The 21,597-nt window shown below is 34.8% G+C and overlaps 2 protein-coding genes across 2 annotated transcripts in view; one reads left to right on the top strand and one right to left on the bottom strand.

The window, feature by feature from the left end:
• Positions 1 to 13,396, top strand: part of Chsy (Chondroitin sulfate synthase) — a 29,747-nt gene extending 16,351 nt beyond the window's left edge. The window contains exons 2-6 of the mRNA XM_013314558.1: positions 6,842 to 6,982; positions 10,027 to 10,207; positions 10,404 to 10,561; positions 10,702 to 10,903; positions 10,983 to 13,396. Of these exons, the coding sequence (XP_013170012.1) occupies positions 6,842 to 6,982; positions 10,027 to 10,207; positions 10,404 to 10,561; positions 10,702 to 10,903; positions 10,983 to 12,178 (1,878 nt within the window). The 3' untranslated portion in view covers positions 12,179 to 13,396. The remainder of the gene's footprint in view (positions 1 to 6,841; positions 6,983 to 10,026; positions 10,208 to 10,403; positions 10,562 to 10,701; positions 10,904 to 10,982) is intronic.
• A 3,228-nt stretch (positions 13,397 to 16,624) lies between these two features.
• CPG20 (cuticular protein glycine-rich 20) lies at positions 16,625 to 21,387 on the bottom strand. The gene is given in 2 exon segments (NM_001311968.1): positions 16,625 to 17,411; positions 21,339 to 21,387. Coding segments are annotated over 2 exon segments (492 nt in total). The 5' UTR covers positions 21,357 to 21,387; the 3' UTR covers positions 16,625 to 16,937.
• Between the last annotated feature and the right edge of the window lie 210 nt (positions 21,388 to 21,597).

The raw sequence follows: 21,597 nt of genomic DNA on the forward strand, positions 1-21,597 counted from the left end.
ACGATGTAACTAGAGGAAGCACCCACTTGCCCCCCTGCCCCCTGCCTCCGCCCCCTACCGGCAGAGACGACACGAAATGTGCCCGAGGATATGTCAATCTTACGTAGACGCGACCTTCGCTTGAGAGCTTAATTATATCCCCGGGATCTAGTATTTCCTTACATTTGTAATATCATATAGTTTTGCTATGATAACTTTGTGACACCGAAAACATTTAACAGTTGAACTTTTTTTAATAACATTTTTATACCAAATACGTATTGTTGACGTTAAATTTGACACGAGTTAGCAATTAAAGTTACTTGTATGTTATTTAATAGACTATAAAGACATAATTTGACTATCAAAGGAGTCATGTTAACACAAGAATGGTTTTAATTTCCTTATGAGGACTACAATATGATTGATAAAATTAACATGAGAAGTAATTTACTTTATTGTGACTAATATGATATAGTCTCTATAACCAGTAAATTGCAACTTAGTAAATATTGTTTACCATGGTTAAATAAATTCGTTAGGAAATAAAATTATTTAACCACAAAGGAATATATGTTTTACGAATATAAGAGAACATAAAAGTAAGGCGATTCTTAAAAGACAAGCTGTTTAGTAGGTCAGGTTATGTCGATAAATCAATAGCTCTCGACTCGTAGGGAGGTCGACTGAGTATTTTTGCTCAGACATAATGTTAGTTTAGGCCTAGATTTAATCATTGTGTTCATTGAAGTCGATTACTTTTAAGTTAATATTTGTTACTTTATTCTTCAATGGTTTCTAAGACCAAAATCTCTGTATAAAACATATCGTCGTCTTTGTGTGACAAAACAGAGATAACAATATGATTTAAACGCAGATTTAAACCTCAGAAACCCACAGTCATTTTTGCAAATCCCATCTTATTGGTTGGTGTAGAGTTCTAAGAATTAAAAAAAAAACTTAAAAAAAACCTAGTGTACATGTTTGGTTGTCAGAAACGTTTGCCTTCCGGTGTGTACGTGATCCAATTAAATCTACAGCTTTTTTTAAAGTACGGTTAAACATATCAAGTGTGATGTGTTGCTGGCCAGTAAGAAAATTAACACCTTCCACGTATTTTGATGAGTAAATAAGCCATATTATGCTTTTTAAATTTAAAATGTCCTAAGTCGCTTCGAGAAAAGGATGTTTGGACGTTATTTGCCTCAGCGGGAGCACTGTTGCTCCTACAATTGGGGTTACCGTAATGTTAATTAACTACAGTTAATAAATGCTTGTATATTCTAAAGTATTGCCGCTATTTTTTACCTTAATTCTTCGAGACATCATTTCATTTTTAAGAACTATTTGGACGATAAGATAATGATCAGTTCTTCCTGCATTCTACCTTCTTTTTTAGTTTGATACGATTATATTGCTTTAATAAAACAATGGATTATATTTAGTCCTTCAAATGTAAATAGTTTGAATACTTTGTACTTTTATCTTGATGTCTTACAACTGAAATATATCATTGTAGATAATCATCAACATTTATTGATTCTTTTGTAAAATAAAGATAACTTTACTGTTATCTGTTAATGATTTTTATGGAATTATTAAAGGAAGTGTTGAATAAAATATGACATAGCCTAGTCATTGATAATGTGACGTCACATTGGACATTTGAAAATGAACAAGGAAATATACAGTTACATACATACATACGTGTGTAAACCAGAGGTTCAACCGTCGAAAATAAAAATTTAAATGAATGAACAATTTTATTAAACTTACTAGGAAACATTATTCTCATAAATTTACTAGCTGTCGCCCGCGACTCCGTTTGTGCGGAATTAACAAAAACAAAACTCAAAAAGCATATGTTTTCCTCCAGATTATGTTCTATAGGTGTAGCAAATTTAATCAAAATCCGTTGAGCCTTTACCGATATACCTTCTAACAAACATCCATCTATCTATCTAAACTTTCGTATTTATAATATTAGTAAGATTTGAACTTTATCATTTAGAAGAGAACCGCTTTGTCTGTATGTGCAATTGGCAAATGTTCTAGTCGCCGACTACACTCTGATATCGTGCTCTGTGTTACTAAAATAAAAAATGTGCCGGTATATATTTAATCTGCTTTTATTATTTTTAACAGCAATGCAAGTGTCACGTTTGCGTGACGCGCGTAATCTGTCATGATAACCGTAACTAGGTGATCGTTGTGTGTTAGTAAAACCTGGGTAAAACTGTGGGTTTACTCTGCAGCCTGGCCTGAAATATAAACCACAGGGTGTTAATTATTTAAACATTTTATAAAACTTTTAGGTCTAACTATTTGTCAGTAGATGGCTCTAGCAGTAAGAAATCTGGCGTCAAGGTATTCGAGCTCTACCAGAAAGATGGGAAAAAGTTGTGTCTAGCGATGGGCAATACTTTGAATGATTCATTTGTAACCATTTTTTAATAATAAAGTTATATTTTTATCGAAAAAAAGCGAGAACTTAGTTGCGCACCTAATAGTTGTCGCTAGCGAATCCATCCGCATGGAATTTAAAAAAAATAATTTGTAGTCTATATACTCTTCAAAACTATGATCTACATCTATGTTAAATGTCAACTCAAAAGCTTTATATATGTTTAACATTCACTGTAACACTTTCTATTAATAAATCTCTGCGGTTGATACACGGCATGTAATGTTATTTAACGGCTTCCTTACGACCTCCATAAAGATCAAGGTACAGGTGATCCACATAAACTCGTCTTTATGTCTCGTTTATATTATGCCAGTACAGTAAGACAGTAGCGCTGGTCTGGTACGGATAGTTCTGGATTTCTGGTACTCGTTAATGTATACTTTACGCCAGTAGTATACCAGCGCTGTCCTACTGTACTGGCATAATATACCATGTAGTATCCGCAGGTCAGCTTATAGCGGTCGACCTCGCGAGCTAGTGACGCGCTGATGACGCGTCTTAACGGTCAAATATTTTATAATCTGTATTTGAAGCCAATTTGTTACGCCATGTCATATTAAATGCACAAATAACAAATTCACTGATTCACAACTTGAACACTAATTTTAAGTTTCTTAATCATTTTGAAACTAAATGATTTTACCATGAAAAACCCCACGTATATTTAGTAACAAATCCTAAAAGAATCAATATTGTGGTTTCGTAGTTGATTAACAAGTATAAATAACAACTCGACCTTACGACCCGACCATATTTCCTATTCAAGTCTAGCTTAGTGTTTATAGACAAACACTAGATGCGGCACAGTTAAGTGGAACTAATGAATGGACTCTCGAAGACCACCTAGACCGGTCGGATGACCTGTAATTTACTGTCGGAGAAAGCTTAAATTGCTAAACATAGTTGTGCTATGTAGGTCGAAGTCCCGGCTTCAATTCTCTGTGTGTTTCTGTAAAAGAGTTTGTAGTAATTCAACTTTTTTAAAAGTTTATATATTCTTGTTAATAGGATATTTATCGATGTAAGACATAATGCAATTAATTAAAATCTTTTTTGAACTGAATTAATTACTAGTTTGTGCTGAATGAAATAATATAATTGTTTTCTATAATAATATTTAAAAAAAACAGGAAAGTTTGTTTGCATTGAATAGCCTCCGACACTACTAAACCGATTTGAAAATTCTTTGCTTGTTGGGGCTACACAATCCCCGTAGACATATGCTATATTTATTACTAGACCTATTATTTATCTTCATGATATTAGGCAAATTCCGTTTTCATTTGCTATAGATCGCCTCTAAACAAGTATAAATCGAAGCCGAATCGAATCAGGATGCACGTGGGATTTGTTTTATTTAACAAATAGTTTAACGATAACTATGTAGGTGGTTTGTATTGAGAACAGTAACCTTTAGAAAGTTCTTAAATGTCAAGATGTTTCCTGCCACAGAGTAATTGGTAATGAATAAGTTAAAACTTTTTCCTCAATTTTAATTAGAAAATAAAAGAAAACACCTCTAGCTTTGCTGTCTGTCTAACCGCAAAGACATTGGAAACAATTTTTATGTGGTTTTTATAAATGAAGTGATGCATTAAGAAAAATAAATAAGTATATTTATCAAAAAAAATTATAAATTGGCTCTAAACTGTTAAGATTTTTCTTCAAAATGGCATGTTGAGTTTAACATGAACAAAATATTTCTAATATTAAAAATTTGTACTGTTCTCTCTATGCTTAAGTTAGTCTGTGCATCTAAGACATTTGCAAACAATAGCGATGTGCACGTGCAGGACGCGTTGCAAAAACTGGTCTGCTCTGTGTCAGCCGGGATTTTGTACACTACGCAGACATCCTTTCCCTTTCGACATCGCTTAATTATACCGTTATTTCTGTAAATATGTAGATACAAAAATATCGTGACTAAATTCCGTAACAAAGTTTTATTATTTATAAAAAATATAGCCTATTAGTGAGAATGAAAACACGGCCAGTGTTGACTAATTCTTCTAGAATATTCTCCAATCAAAACTCAGGGTAAATAAATAACATTGAATCAATTATATTTTACATATATATTAATAAGGTTAATCATTTCACTGATAACTTTGTTATTGCAGTTTAATTTAATTAACTGTTATAGCTTAGATATGAGATTGTTTAACTTTCGTACAATGTAATTCGTTAAAACCATATCTCATAAATAGTCTTACTTTGTTAGTTTAGAAAACAAGACAATAAGAAAGGTTAAGCAAAAGATACTTTGGAAATGTAATTATTGAAAAAAAAAAATCATGGCGCTATACAAAGTGTTGAGTATAACTTTAGAAATGTAATACCACTAGCAAACCTAAATGTACCTGCTTGTATATCTTGTCATCTCTCTCACTTCCTTTTTAAAAATAGAGATAACATGCAATCTTCAAAGCTCTGATTTTTATATAAAGATCGTATAAACGAAGTTTTATTTCTCTTAACGCCCTATTTCATTACCCCCTTTTATTTCATTCAACGTATCCAAGGTTAACACAGCACGTGTTCACATAGTTTACAATATCTGTTCGGCTTAGTATGACCTAGAGACGTCAGCGCTAAGTGCAACAAGCTTTTTGTAGGCGCTTTGATTCATGTAGCCCATGTTAACTTGTATAATGCGATTCAAAGTTTATGGCAGCTCGCATTTACACTCGGTTATGTGAAGAACACAATTTTAGGTTTCATCGAGAGGTAACAGATTCAGGATGCAGTGAAGGATAACAGGGTACTATTTCAAATATGTTTGTAGTCGTCCATTCCGCACTAAATCACCGTTGTTGATAAGGCGGAATCACCTCCTAATACAGACTAGAGCCCTTAGGGTACTTAAGATGACCACAGGGGACACATATGCGCGTAGTTTCATCCATCAATAGTGGGATTACGAGGAAACAATATGCACAGATACGTTACAGTTATCGAATTAATGACGAGCTGCAATAAAGTTTGCATCTTGATGTATGTGGGCCGCGCGCCTCTTGTGTCCGTTCTCTACAAACCAGACCACACGGCTTCCGTTAGATGTTTTGATGTTAGGTGTAGTTGTTTATTGCTATCTTACGGCATAAGCTTCATAGTAATATATTAACGGTTTTTAAATATTATAAAGATGAAATAAAGCAAATGCTATTGTTTCTACAGGCAATTGTTTCTTTTTCGAAGAGTTAAGTGGTGGTTATTTATTTTCTGACACCTGAAACCGGAATTTCTTGTTATGACTTGGCTATATTTTTAACAGTTGTTTTTATTATGGGTTCGTTCTTTGTCAGAATCACTTGTCTTAGTGTTTCTGATCGTGTTGCACAACTTGTGTATCCAATATTGATTTACGGTTATTACATTTGTTGTGTTTGTGTAAAAGCTTGTTAAATTTGTGGAATTACACTCAATTATCTTGCATAGCCGTGCATGCAAATATGAACTCAATTTCAGCTGTTTAAGCACTATTTTCAAACAACAAATAATTAATTAATAACTTTACTTAACTTTTTAAACTTTACGTACATATTTGTAAAAGGTTAGCAAGTCAATAAAATGTAATAAACTTGTTTGATTTCTAAGTTATTGTTCAATATTTCTATTTTATTAAAAGTCACTACTTTGTCGAAAGTTTTGATCACTCAGTTTGAACGATATTACGTAACTTTCGCATCGTTAGTCCACACATTAAACATTTGTGAAAAGTCCGTATAAAATTACGTGCTATGGTCACCCTAATCAGTTCTAGATATCAGATAATTATCATGGCAAACTCCTTTCCTGTTCTAAGTTATGAGAGCATCGGCTTCAGAACTAATTCTAGTCTCACACGAGAACAACACCGTGATGCAGAGCAGTAGGACAAAACAGTACTGCTATTGGATGAACGCACAACGCGTAGCTACAACTGAAGTTGGTTAGTGTTTTGACAGGATGTATGCGTGCAATACTGCACTCATACTGTATTCTACCCTCGTGTGAAACTACTATAACAGATGTTTTCAATTGAGCAGTGAGTGTGGATTGTTTGACTTCCATGGAATTCAACCGCGAGTGAGTTGCGTCAATGTAAATTAATTACACGGTTACAGATAGTTGCCTGGGAATGAGTCAAAGATTATAGAATAAATTAGATATGATGAACTTTCGTATATTAAACTACAATGAAGTCTCCCTTAGTGATTACTTAACGTATTTAAATATAGCAGATAGAGACTGTATGACAAACAATTATCTTAACTTTTTTTGCTTGCTAAAACGTTGAATAAACTTTTAATAGTAAAAGCAAAGATAGCAGAGCAAATACCTTTTTAGGTCAGGGAATTTAAATAAAATTGTATTGTAAATTAAAAGTAAAATATTTTTTTTTTCCTCTTCCAGATGCAGACAATCTTGCATCACAACGGAAGCGGCTCGGCGGCGTACACCAGCACTCTCAAACGGCGTGAGGTACACCGCGCCATCACGCTGCATCCAGTGAAAGATCACCGTCAGATGTACAGACTGCATACATACTTCAAGGTATTACAAGATTAAAATTTTATAGCAGCTCGGTCCGAAGCAGGATGAAGAAAAGGACATGCAGTGTAATTCTCTGGTCCCGCATCTTTTTATTGCCTGACGATATCTAAAATGTTATTTACTGCAACGTCTTGTGCAAAATTACGAGCCGCCATAAAGTTTGAATAGCATCATAACGACTAAAACTTATGCATACGGCTTAAATGACCCGCTCAACCGGTGAAATACAACGACCATAAGGCCAGCAAACACATCTGCATTTCGTTTGTTACGGATGTCCATCATTGCTTGTTGATTAGCTATCTACATAGTTTGCTATGTTAACAATATAAATAAGAATATAAGAAAATCATCGCAGTTTCGCCTTTTTAAAACTTAAAAATAACCAACAAATTACTAGTCAGTTCCCTGAACTATGCTTCATTTGTTGTACACAAACATTTTGTTGTTTGCACTTATTCTATGCCGATGTTTGTTCGAGAAACATATCGCATTAATTATTTACATTTAATAGTTTATTTATTAGAAAATGTACATCGATTTCTACAAATCTTTTTGGCACAATTTTAGAGGAGACTAATTTTTAGTATATTTATGTATATTTATGCCTCAATTGTATATCTAATACATACGTGTTTTAGTTTCTTAGAAGGGCCACTTGTTTTACGTTCGAAACGAGTTTTCAGGCGGTCAATGACCCCGACGACACAATGCTGCACTCAATAGTGTTGTCATACAATCAGAAATAAATCGTCATTACTGTGAGTTACCATTACTGAAATAATTGAAAACATATTGTCATCTCGATTATTCTCTTTGAAAAAGACAGAGATAACAATATGTAAATGATATAGCAAACGAGCAAAAAGCCACCTGAATTTGTCAAATTAGCGAAATGACCGCTGTCTACAGACATCCGCATTTACAGATGCGTTCTTTAAGTTTAATGGATAAAGGACGAGAAACATAGAAAGAGCATCTGCCTTTCCATGAAAGCAAAAGACATATGTTACGACGACGGAATCTCACGGTTAGCTACAACTTCTTTAAATTAAGTGTTAATTGGAAAGGTCTTTCTATTGTGTTTTTTCTGGACTGATCTTAAAAAGTGTTATTTTTTTATATTCTAAAGTAAAATGTGATGAATTACGATGAATCCTCAGTTGGGTTTCTTAATATGTTAAATGAGTTATTACTTGTTGTTTATTAGTAGGACGTGGTTAACGTAGTTGCAGCAAGTTTACTGTCGAGAAAGTGAAAGGTTGAGAGGTCAGTCGCTACCGCATATTGCTTGATTCTCTCTGCGAGACTCGTTGGCCTTGCAGCGAGAAGATTATCACAAGGTTTTATACATATTAAATTTGGCATATTAGTTTATTTATTTTAAAATCCCTCGTTACACTTCAAAGAACATGTCATTTTTACCAGCTTGAGGTCGTTTATTGCCTAAACTTTTAGTGTGAATAATCTTCTATTAAGATCACATGTTCCCTTTGGAGCACAACACGCTTACGCAAGATTTCCATCTTTGTAATAATATTTTCGACATTGTACAGTCTACATTACTTTCATGTTATTATAACCTGTTCTAAATAATCATACACGCACGATATATAAAAGCTTCTAACTGGCAACACACGTAATAACTAAAGCCGTTATAAAAACAAAAACTAGTTATGGCATAATAACATATTCCTGTTCATGTGATGGCCTACACAAGGCCCTTTCAAACACAAAGTGAACACCGCTAACAACGAAATGAACCGTCAACGTGTTGAGTAACACGATTACATATAGTGATTGTATGCTAGGCGCCTAGGTCTTTTAAAAGAGGATAAAATGGTAAGCAATTTTAAAGTGCTCATCGCACCCTATAGTTGTCTATGGCTCTCTTGTTCGCGTTTATGTGGAACAGATAGAAATAAAAGGAATTATTGAAGTGATATAAAATAGGGCGGCGAAGCGTAGATTTTGCGATGTAGTCTGTCTCAACTCGCTAAAGCATTTTTAACAATCGATTTTTTACTTAGTAACGTGGGTACTCATGGGTGCCCACATCAAAGTTCGTATCTGTTTAGCATCACTACTGTACAAACATAATCAAATATTTAATTTTATTACTTTCGTAAAAGAGTTAAACAAATTGCCTGCGTCGGTATTTCCGTTGCACCATGACGTAGGTTAAAGAGAAAAGTAAACAGAATGATGCAAATAATAGTACATGTGCTGCCATCTATTGATATTGTGATTAAACTAATTTAATTTATAAAATAAAATTGTTATATTTGAATATTATTTCTTTACGATTCGTCAAAGCTTATTATACCTAGAACTAAAATAATTGATTCTTAATTTAAATATTGATGAGGTTTGAAATTTAAGCGTTCATTTGAATGCCTTATTAAGCAAAGGTTTTAATGAAATTAGATGAGATAATATCGGTGTCTGCAGTAACCGGATGGCGGCAGGAGTGGAGAGTACCGTTGGATTTCGATACATACTATTTGCATATTATATTCTGGAGTAGTGCAATGAACGTATTACTTCCAATTCGCGCTTATTTAGCACTAAGAACATAGATAATGTAGGGTGACCATGATAGTATGGTTTGTTAAATTACACTTTAATTAGGTAGTGACCCGGAAATAGTGTAGCTACCCGAGAGGGAAATAATTTTTGAATTGGTTTAGTAGTTTAAGAGCCTATTCAATGGAAACAAACAATCTTTCCTCTTTATAATATTAATATAGGTTAATAATAATGATGTCGATTCTTGTATTGTTGGCATATCTAGTTACAGTGCAGTTTTAGCGGCGCGTGTTATCTGACGAAGACGCATTTACAGATCATGCCGCGGGGTGGGGACCTCCCTTGTTGTAAGCTTACTTTGTCGTGATTAAATGCAACGCATAAACTAAAAAAATGCAAACAATCGTATTATATTTTTTTGGAGTAATTCTAGTTATTGGTCACGATATATGGTCACCTAATCGTTTTCCACTTTCTACTAATAAATTAAGTAATTGTTACCATTTGTTTTCCAGAACCTTCGTATCCAGGAGTTGAAAGAGCGTTCGTTAGACCTGCACCGGGACATCGCGGCCTCCGTGCAGGAGTTAGGCGTGGACGTCGACAAAGTAGAGGACTACGTGCTGCCGGGCGGGGAGCCACTCTTCCCGCACAAGATGGGGGAGGACGGATATTTAGGGAACAACAGGATATTAGGTGAGATATACTACGTCATCGTTGCCATCAGTTATGCAGTGCGAAACAAATCTACCTAAAAAAAACCATTATTTTGAAGGAAGGAATAAATATCACAATATATGATAGCATTCCTAGTACGGAAAAGATGTTAAAAAAAGTAATTTTGTAATGATGAAAATAAAATTATACCTAAATAGTAATTTCTCGTTTCCAGGAGCGCCGATCAACATGAACAGGTATAAGGCGGATGACGTGGAGGACATCGTGCACTTCGACTTCATCAGCAAGTCCATCTACAGCATCAGCCACTCCAACCCCAAGCGCAGGATCGAGAGCCCGCTCAAGGAGGCGCTCGATGACGTCATCAGAGAGGTCGGTGATCACAATGTCGCTTCTTTAACTATTATTATTTTCCTTGCGTTCAACAATACTTCTGTTTATTATTCGATCAAATAATTTGAAGATATTTTACTGGTGTTTTTGTTAATGATAATGTCGCGTATGATGTGCAGGTGATGGAGATAATAAACGCGCCGTCCCGTCAGCGCGGGCGCGTTATAGACTTCAATGAGCTGCTGTACGGGTACACGCGGCTGCAGCCGCTGCACGGCGCCGACCACGCGCTCGACCTCCTGCTCAAGTACCGGCGCTATCGCGGCCGCAAGATGACCGCCGCCGTGCGCCGCCACGCGTATCTGCAGCAGTCCTTCACCGGTACATACACCTAGCCTCTTTGCATCATTACGCCTCGTCTCAAATTCAATATCACCAACGTTACTATTTTACATTGCAGGTACGGAAATCAGAGAGCTACCGATCGGCGAGCCTCCTCCCCCCGAGGAGCCGGCCATCCTGGAGCAGGTGGAGGGCGTGGAGTACGAGGACTTCGACGAGCCGAGCCAGCAGCAGGGCTTCCTGGAGCGACTGGACGTGCGCGGCGCGCTGGAGAGCGGCCTCATGCGCATACACAGCAACCTGCCCAAGGTGCTCCAGTGGGGCGACAACCGGCTCGAGTACCCGCTCTACGACAGATGTATCCACTTCATCATGCCGCTCTCCGGGCGACAGGAAACCTTCGGCAGGTTCATGAAGAACTACGAGGACATCGTCCTGAAATCGGACCAGGCGGTGTCTTTGATAATAGTGCTGTACTTAGACAGTAAGAACCCTTCGGATTACGTGAACGCGCAGACTCTAGTCGAGTATTACACGGATAGGTACAGAAAAGATATTAAGATAATACAAATGGGTTCGACCACTTTCTCGAGAGGGGCGGCTCTGACGGAGGGGCTGAAGGTGTGTCAGGACGACGACCTGATCTTCTTCATCGACGTCGATATGATGTTCAACCATTTATCACTGAGAAGAATCAGAATCAATACGATAAAGTACACACAAGTCTACTTCCCCATTGTGTTCAGCGAGTTCAACCCTGACGTGGTGAACGGTGAAGATTATAACAAATTTAAAGACGAAATATTGATCGCGGACGATGATATTGGGAAGTTCGTCGAAGAAGAGGAGGAGACGCCGAAGACTGAACGAGAACTTGCAGACTTGAAATACAGCACAGAGATAAACGATGACAATGGATACTTCAGACAGTACGGTTTCGGTATCTTAGGGTTGTACAAGTGTGATTTCATGCGAGTCGGGGGTTTCGACTTGAACATTAAGGGCTGGGGTATGGAGGACGTGCAGTTGTTTGAAACATTAATCAAATCAAATCTAACAGTGTATAGGACGGCCGACGATAGTTTAGTGCACAAGTTTCATTCTGTGGACTGTGATAAGAATTTGGAAAAGAGTCAGTTCCTAATGTGTCTGGGTACGAAGGCGTCTACTTACGGCAGTGACAAACATATGGCGTATTACATGCTGAATCATCAGGAGGTGTTGTGGCCTCAGGAGCAACAGGACAACGAACAAGACAAAACGAATGCAGAGGACGTCGATAAAAAAGAAATAAAAGAAAAAGGTGCGAGCTAATACAGGGTAACACCGGGTCACTTTTAAAATTTGAGTTAAAAAGTGAGGTTATGTCTCCTTTTTGTTGTTTCACAGACTATTAAAGAGCAGATAATAGATAGTAAAATATTTTTTTTTTAAATCGGTCATGAACAAATATTTAATTTAGGCTGTATGTTTTATTTATATTATTTAAGCGCTTGGTTTTAAATACTTCGATTGATAATTTGCCACAATGACATTGTTTGCAAGAAATAGATTGTATGGATTAAAAATTATTGTAGGTTGTTTTAATTTGAGTTGGACTTACGAGAGGAATTTCTATTAATCGAAGTATTTGTAGCATTTTTATTTATAGGCGTAGATATTTAGTTACCTTCCAATGACATCTATATGTAAATTAGATTTATAATGTGTTTGTGTAACTTCGCTTTGCGCTGTACAGTTTTGTTTGCATAATTTTTAATTTATTGTCATAATTAGATGAAAGTGAGATGTTGTCGAAAAAACCATATTTTTTAGATGCATTTAAAACTTAGATAGTATAGAATTATAGATTTAAAAATCAATTAAATGTTCCTAAGAATCAAACTATTAAAAAGTAAAAATAATTCAGGGAATAAAATAAGTTTTTAATACACTTTTTTTTACGTCGTTTAAGGTTATATAAAACTCTACAAAACTTTTTAGACATACTTAGAGTTATTGCAAGTTTTTGTGCCAAACAAAATAAAGGTTGAAATGTAAACATTTCTATATGCAATTAAAATATTTCAATAGTCTATATTCAGTTGTACATTTTTATAAAATTTGTTAGGCAATGACTAGAATCGAAAATGTAATAGTAAATTATTGGTATAGTAAAAATAATTGGGTTACTTACAGCGTTCCAAATATACAAAATCTTATTAAAAACAGTTTCTTATTAAATTTACATAATAGTTATAATACTTCGACGTAAAAATCCTGTAAAATTTAATTATTTTAAAACCAAATTTTAATCTATGACTTTTTCCCGCCTTCCTAGCTCTGATGTATCTATTCTCATTGCATACTCTTTGTTCCTTAAATTTTTTTTTTCACAAATTTTTCCAAAATCGAAGCAATTTTATCTATAAAAAATCTTTTACTTTTTCTTTTTTCGTTATAAATCATATTGTTTTAAATAGATCGACGAAAATACTCAAACCCTAAAAGGTTGTGAAAATAATTCGTATAAAATCTATAGTTTTACATTATAAAGGCAATAATTACTTATTATCTTATGAAAAGCGAATAATTTATTATTAATATGCTGTAAATTGTACTTTTAAAATAATATCACTATGTCTATTTCACAATAAGGACCTTTTTATTCAATCATTTTTTATGTTTTTATTTTCAATATTATAGTGGTCATGGTTACTAGTTTAATACATTAAATATTTTCTTTTCTTTTCTTCACCAGTTATTTCTATTTTAAATTGCTCAATAAATGTTAAAGTACTAATTAATTTCCTCGCAAGTATGACAATACTTTTTCAGATTTAACATGAAATTCCACGACAGAAAATTTACTATCAAATCAATAAAAAATATAAACAATATTGCTATCTCTTTTTCGTCAATGAGAGTGAAAGGGATGCAAATGTGTTTTTGTACCGTTGTTTTGGCATTGCATGCAATATCACCGTCACGATGTTATTTCTCGAGTACGCGATTTAATTTTTGTCTTTTTAATACTGTGTTTAATTTGTAATATAATTGTGTGCGAGCTTTATATTTGTTTATTGAATTAATTTGTGTGTATCGTGATATCTCTATTTTTATACATTTTAAATATTATTTTATCATTCCTTTTGCAATTTACTATTTTATATTTTATGACAGTTCTGTATTGTGTGAGAGAGAAAGCATAATTTTAATGTGTTAAGTACTTCAGACATAAAAGTAAAAATCATATTTTTATCATTTTAAAAATATCCCTGTAATTATTACTGTTTATTAATTAATTAATTACGATTATTTTTTTAATTTTAGTTTTTTGATACGTTGATGTTTTCAGATTATTGAGACTAAAGTTCTTGTCAGAAAAATTGCTATTAATCCAGTACAGGAAATTGTTGCCTCTGTATGTAAATATAATTTTTTTATATTTATAAGAGCGTTTGGAATAGGCCAAAGGTATTCCATGGTTATGTTATGAGTTAGGTATCAATTTTGTTTGTAATGCTTGCCACACACGTTACGGCATAACGATTTTAACCTTGCAAGCATCACTAATACAATTAATAACATTCAAGTGTCTTTATCTAGTATAAAAAAATATATATTTATGCTCAAGAAATGCATTTGCGCAACTTATAACAAAAAAACATTTTTTATTTTATCTGTGTCTGTCCGTCTTTACGTAAGTACGTGATTCTTCCGAGTATCTCCGAAATGGACCGACAAATTTTAACAAGACTTTTACTGGAAGGAGTTTATGTGTCTATAAGTAATTTAGACAATATTTTTAATTCCGCGCTGACGAAGTCGCGGGCAACCGCTAGTAGTACAGCTAGGGTTTGCATGTAGGTTATGCATTAGATCCTAACCTAACGTAACGTGTGTGGCCTGCATAATCAATGTCTTCCTTTATTACTTCGATTTTCAAAATTATATCAAAAGTTTTTAAAACATTTTTCTACAAGGTGATGAATTTTAAATTTAAAATGAAGCCTCAATCATTGTTAAATATTAAAATAATCGGTTAAAAGGACAATAAGCAATAAAGTTCTATTTAAATAAGAACAAATATCTGCTTAATGATGTATTTCTGGCGAAATGGTGCTGACGTAATTATTGTATATTTTTAGGTTATAAATGTATTATTATTTTAAGTATTTTAAATGTAAAGATGCTGTAAATGTTACTTTGTGCTCACTAAGTGCCAATATTTTAGTACTAAGTAGATAATTATCAAATATTACAATGTTTATAGTATTGTAATGCAACTTCCTTTTTTATATAAAGTATTGTGATGCAAAAGTGATGAAATTCAATGAAAATAGTACGAAATTAAATATATTTTTCACTTACAATTTGTTTTATTTATGTATATTTCCACTGGCGCGATTACCCGTGCCAGTCTGGCCGCGAACGACTCTTATTATCTATGATTAACTCATAAACCCTTTCAACTAGCTTTAGTCTATGCTACTCGATTAGTGAAAAAGGAATCTTAGTATGTGTTGACTTGACTTTCCAATTGTCTGCCGAAACACAAATGCTAAATTTTCTATTTCTTTCGCATGTATTTGTGCAATGGAAACGCACTGTATCAGTAAGCACAATCTTTGGCAACTGTTTCCTCGCGGTAAGATTGCGTGCCTGTCATTACGGCAACAATTAATGAAACTTTCGCACAGACTGTGCAATAGACAATTGTACGTTTCGTCATAGAGCAGGAGCATCACTCAGCAGCCGGTCATTGTCTATGCTCGCTAGTTATGTAACTTTATGTAATGCACAAAGATTATACGACTAGGGCTGCCACACAGTTATTGACCACCCCAACATGATAAACAGGAGATATACCTTTGCCTACAAACCCATACTCTTGTGTAATCAATTACAACATACTGTATTTTAGACAAAATATAGAAAACCTTAGCCGTGAAGTTGTCATTTTAGCAGTGAAGATGAACATGAAGTCGTAGCAAGATTCTTTCTTATAAGGAGTCTTCTTTTGTTTTGCTCTGAAAAGATTTACGTAGTTTTGTATTTGTGTATGAACAAACACATAAATCATACTTTCAAAGTTTGACTCAATGCAGACGTAAGTTTAGTGACAACCCTGAATCAGCGATTAGAGTTGTGCTACAATGATAATGATCCGTTGGTAGCGACAGGTCAGCTTTTGTGGCTCCGAAACCCGCGGTTATTTAGCTGTGAATATTTACTTCTTTATACTTTACTCATACAAATGTAGAACTACATAATATATCTGGCATAACAGTGCCACAGCCGAAGTGGGCACGGCCGATCACATTTAAAATTATTTTTCTTGATTCGTGCGCTTTCATTCCAAATAATTGATACTTTTTAGTAAAATCGATTTTAAATTAATAAACAATGAGTTTCGTGGCCCTTTAATTAGTCATGAGAATGTACAATAATACATCAAAGTGTTCATTAAAGTTTCTACAACTGATAATAATGTGTTCGCGTAATGTTTTAGAATGGTTCTTGAGTAAGAGGAGTAACCACATTTCATTGAATTGATTATCGGAATAATATTGTACTTTCCAAAGTTTCAAAACAAAAGGAATAGATTAAGCAATAGGTGTATCGAACAGCAAATGGACAATTGGAGAAGGGTCTCATAAAATACTTACCTGAAAAGGTTACAGCGTGACCTTTTGCTAGTGAATGTTTCTTACACTAACTACTCCTACGTAACGTGTAGCAGTTAGCATACTCATGTTGTGAAGTAAAACAAACGTATACGGTGTCGAAATGTATTTATTGTTTTTTTTTGTAAAAAAAAACTTAAAAATAAATTAAACTATATTAACAATAAACTTTATACAAAACAAGGAGTGAAGGCCGGCGGTGGGACACTTCGCGTGAGAATTGGAGCGACTGTCCCCCCGCCGGCCGCAGACCCGTGAGCGCGCACAGTCGCAGGCGTTGGCCGAGCTGGCACAGACCGCGGCCACCTACATTGTACGTGGCCGGTGATCCATCGGTTAACGTTTAACTATTCGGACGAGAGATGGCGTTGCGCCCGAATCACGAACGCGATGAATGTTCCCTCTTAGTAGGGGGCGCCGTAGCTGCCCGAGGGGGCGCTGTAGGAGGAGGAGGGGTAGCCACCGCTGGAGCCTCCGGACTGCTCGTACTGCGCGACCTGGATGGCCTGACGGACGCCCTCGAGGTTGATGTCGACGACGCGGCCGCTGTAGCCGGGCACGCCGTAAGAGGAGGAGGGCACGCCGTAGGAGGAGGAGGGAGCGCCGTAAGAGGAAGAAGGAGCGCTGTGGCCGCCGCCGAAGCCAGAGCCGGAAGACGCCTCCTCCTTAAGGAGGATCTGGCGCACCTGCTCCAACAGTTGGGCGTCGACCTGTTGGCCCTCGGAGGTCTGGTACCCTGCGGGTACGGGCTGCAGTGGGCCGCCACCGCTCAGTCCACCACTGAAGCCGCCACTGCCGTGTCCGCCGGATGGCCGGCTGTAGCTGTAGCCGGAGGGGGGCTCGGCGCCTGCGCACGCGACCAACGCCAGGGCTATGCACTGCACAACAACGTACACAATTAATACTCACTTATTAGTTAGAAAAACGAATTTAATATCTAAAATATAAACAATAATGAATTTGATGATGATGCAATCACTGAAATTCACATGTATTCGTTAACTTTCCAACGTGTCCTAATGTTTTGCCTTTTCTTGTTAAACAGAAATCGTGCTGATGTAATAAACGACAATTGATAATATTCTAATGCACGTTACGTGAACGAGAATCGTTCTCATCGTATTTTTTGAAAGAGGCAGGTGAACAATGTTGCCCGTGTGAAATATAGACCCGGCAATTAATTAAAGCGCTTTCTATTTTTTTTTACAACTGTGGAACATTGTGTTATAATCCGTATGGTAAATATTCAAACATCTTCATAGAAACCGTTACATCATGTGACTATAATGGCGTCTACGTAAACTACTCAATTATAATAAAAACCTTTTAGGTAAAATTTTCTTCCAAATCTATTAATCCAATCATATTAAATTCATTCTTAAGTGTGCCATGTTGATAAAACTCTACTTTGTGATCTCTCAGGTTAATAGACGAGAGAAATGTGTGACATGATATCGTATGAGGTCAAGTGATAACGTTAGATTCTGGTTTTCTAAAATTTATCGACGTTATTCACTTTCTTTTTGCTATATTAACAACGCAGAGAAATTTGGGCTTTTGATAGACAACGAAGCGGATGAATCTTTTTATAATAGCGTCCGTTCTAAAATATTATCAGACCAACATTATAGTGATATCCTGCATAATAAGTAGTTTGTTGTTTGTTTATGTTTTGTAAACGTGGATTTAATGTAATTAATCCTTTTACTTCACTTGCAATCGTTGCATTGTCGTGTTGATATCAATTGAAACGATTCACGACTTGTAAAATACAGCTTTAGGTCACAGACGTGCAATGAAAGGAATCAAAGATCTAGACTTGGTAGAAATACTTTTTGGACTTATGTAAGAGTTTGAACAATATACCATTTACTTGTTATTTTTATTATTAATGGATCAAACTATATTAATTATACTTTAATGTAAAGAGAAAGTGCCTTGTCATAGGTCAGGGAAGTTAGTGCGATGTTACATAACAGATGGCGTGGTGATCGTTTCCCGCCAAATGTAAACTTCATTAAAGCGGGAGTTTTACTTATTAATAATTTACTTATTTTTATATTTAGAAATATAGATAATCTAATTATCTTTTTGAAGAAAAAAATACATATAACTGATAACCTTCTTTTTCAAATTAGTTAAAAAATGAAAGCTTTCTGTGAAGACGACCTCATTGCATCACAAAATGTCTTCCGTCACAATAGCGGAAATCTGACAAACTTATATTCATCCAGTATTCCATTTACATAAACATAGTGTATATAAAAATTAGTAATTCAAATTAAAGCAATTCGAATTAATTTTAATAACAATATTAATTAAGTGAAAGTCAAAGAAAATTTAAGAATTCGGATTCAACATAACATTTTGTTAATTTCGCCGTTAAACATGTATTGATAAGCTTTGAATTGGGGTAACCAGATATTTATTAGTCCAATACATATTTCTTTCAAATTTTATAGTTTGGTAAACACATCAAAACATTTTTATCTGGTAATATGTTCACACTGACTGCGGAGTCGTTAATAAATTACTAATGAAGATCCTTAACGTTGATATTTCGTACATACTAAATAAACGTGGAACTACTCAATTAGTTTGTTAGATTAGCAGTCCCCTAGTATTTTTCACATTAAAATAAAATGGTAAAATATATTCTGTGGGAATGTGAAACGTTTGGTTATCCTAGTGAGTCAATATGCGGGTACTAAAAGTTTTACTGGCGTACTGTTTGCGGCCGGTAGCCGTTGCGGTGAATGTTTAATTTATGGTCTGCCACTGACACGGCCATTACTCTATGGTTTATTTATTTATTAACAAATAAACGGCACTTATACGTTATTTATGAAAAAGTGGCGCCAAAAATAATTTCATTGGATTAAAAAGTATCTTATTATTTAAAGGATTGAATTTTTGAGAATAAGAAAACAATCGAATAATCTATCATCTAAGAAAACTAATCTCAAAATTTCCCCGCGTATTTAGTGTTACGTCATTTAATTCGTAATCGATAAGTTATCGATTCCACGCACGGGGGCGCTTAGAATCGAATGGAATAAATAAAATCGATTACAACATGCAATAGAAGGTTGAGCGTTTGATGTGACCGCACGATGAGTACATTCAGTTATTTAGGTGATGGCTGATCTAGAAAATTGTTGTCTCGACCTCACTCTTACTCGAAGATTTTCATCGATTAATTTAATTCGCACAAGTACTAAGTAATTAAAATTGCTCATAGAATTAATTAGGACTTTAAGATTTTTTTTTATTTTGAAATAAACTATTTTTTTTTAAAAGTTATCAAAGGAATATAGGATAGGTTACGGATTGGGTGAAAATAGTTATGTTAGTTAAAATTGACTTCACAAGATGTTTTCGACAGTGAAAACTTAAAATACTAAAGTAAACTAAACTAATTATACTAATATAGGATTATATGTGATTAAATTTGGTAAAATATGCGATAGTTTAGTTTATGGTACAATTTCCTCGTATTGCGTGCGATGGTAAGCGCTTGACCTCTGACCCAAGCTGACTCGGTCTTTGATATTTCACAACTTGGCGAAGGGAAAACTGACTTACGCAATGCAAGTTAATGTAAATTACGATAAGTATAATAATAGTAAGAGTGATTTGATAATACACATTAGAATGTTTTAATTATTTATGAATTATTGGCGACAAAAGAGATTGATGTTTACAAGTTTAAGTTTTATGTTATAACGTAGTTTTGGGGTTCTAATTATTATTTTTAACTTATTTCTTCGTGAAAAATACGTAAAGCAGAATATCTAATATTTATTACAACTGGATTAAAACTACAGAACTTTATGTTTAACTCCAAAAATATGTGAAAGTATTTAGGGTAACATTACCGCATCCGCACTATGTGCTTCAAAAGATAAACTTTTGTTAGACTGCGGTTAAAATAAAATTGGTCACAATCAAAATCACGAGTTTTAGTATATGTTCGTCTGGTATTAATTTAGAGTACCACATTAAGCCCGCTGTACACCTTTCATTTTAACTGAACAGAATCGTACAGTTAAAACTAACGTATCTAAGTTTCAGTTCCTATTGTGCAGTTAAAACTGAATGTGGGTATTGGGATTTAGTGCTCTCTCTAGATGCTCTCGGCATTGCGACCACTTAATCCCTTTGAATTACATTCGAAATGAAAACCACCAAAAGACCAGTTTATGTTTTCCCGCGCTTTTGTATATTCTGTTGTAAAATACAAAGAAAATGGAGGTCTCCTTACATTTAAATTTTACCGTATCTTAAAAAAGGGAGAGACTATTTTAAAATAATGTTCATAAAAATGTATTTGGAAATCTAAATATTATTTAATTAAGTCCTGATTCTCTCATACGGATAAATTGCAGATGGCGTTCCTATTATCTCTTTACTAGTAAACGAAGCAATGGGCAATGTCTAAGATTCGATCACTGGGCTTGTAATTTAAAAAAAAAATAATTTATGTCAGCAATAAATTCTAAGACATGATAATTAATGATTTATTGTTATCGATACGAATATTTTTTCGAAGTAAAAAAATCAATTAAATTAGATTAATTAAACTTATTTCTATCACAACAGTGTTGTCCGTTCTAAAATCATATTAGTGCAATCCTTTTTCGATATAACGATTTTTAACTTTAATACAAAATTCGTAAGAAAAGAATCCCGTTTCTTACGAACGTTTTAAAATGATTCTGATGAATTCACAATGCACGTATCGTTGCACTTTATGATTTGGGAATGGCACATCACTTGTCACTGGGCACAGGTCGCGGACTTACCGCTACGAAGGTTCTCATGTTGCTAGCGATGTATCACTGGGGTTCAAAGCGAACTAGTGTGATGTATTGTGAATGCAGTAGGTCTATATAGCGTGCTCTCTGCGGTCTGTGCGGTGGGGAGGAGAAAGGACGGGTTGTGTAAGCTGGGAGATGCTGCTATCGGATAGGAAATTATTTAATTTGAGGGCGTCACGCGAATTTTTCGACCATCGATTAGAGGTCGAAGGTTGACTACACGCTGTCCTAGCTTGAAAAGTAC

Source organism: Papilio xuthus, unplaced genomic scaffold (genome assembly GCF_000836235.2).
Source record: "Papilio xuthus unplaced genomic scaffold, Pxut_1.1 DF827461.1, whole genome shotgun sequence".
In the NCBI taxonomy this organism is placed as follows: Eukaryota; Metazoa; Arthropoda; class Insecta; order Lepidoptera; family Papilionidae; genus Papilio; species Papilio xuthus.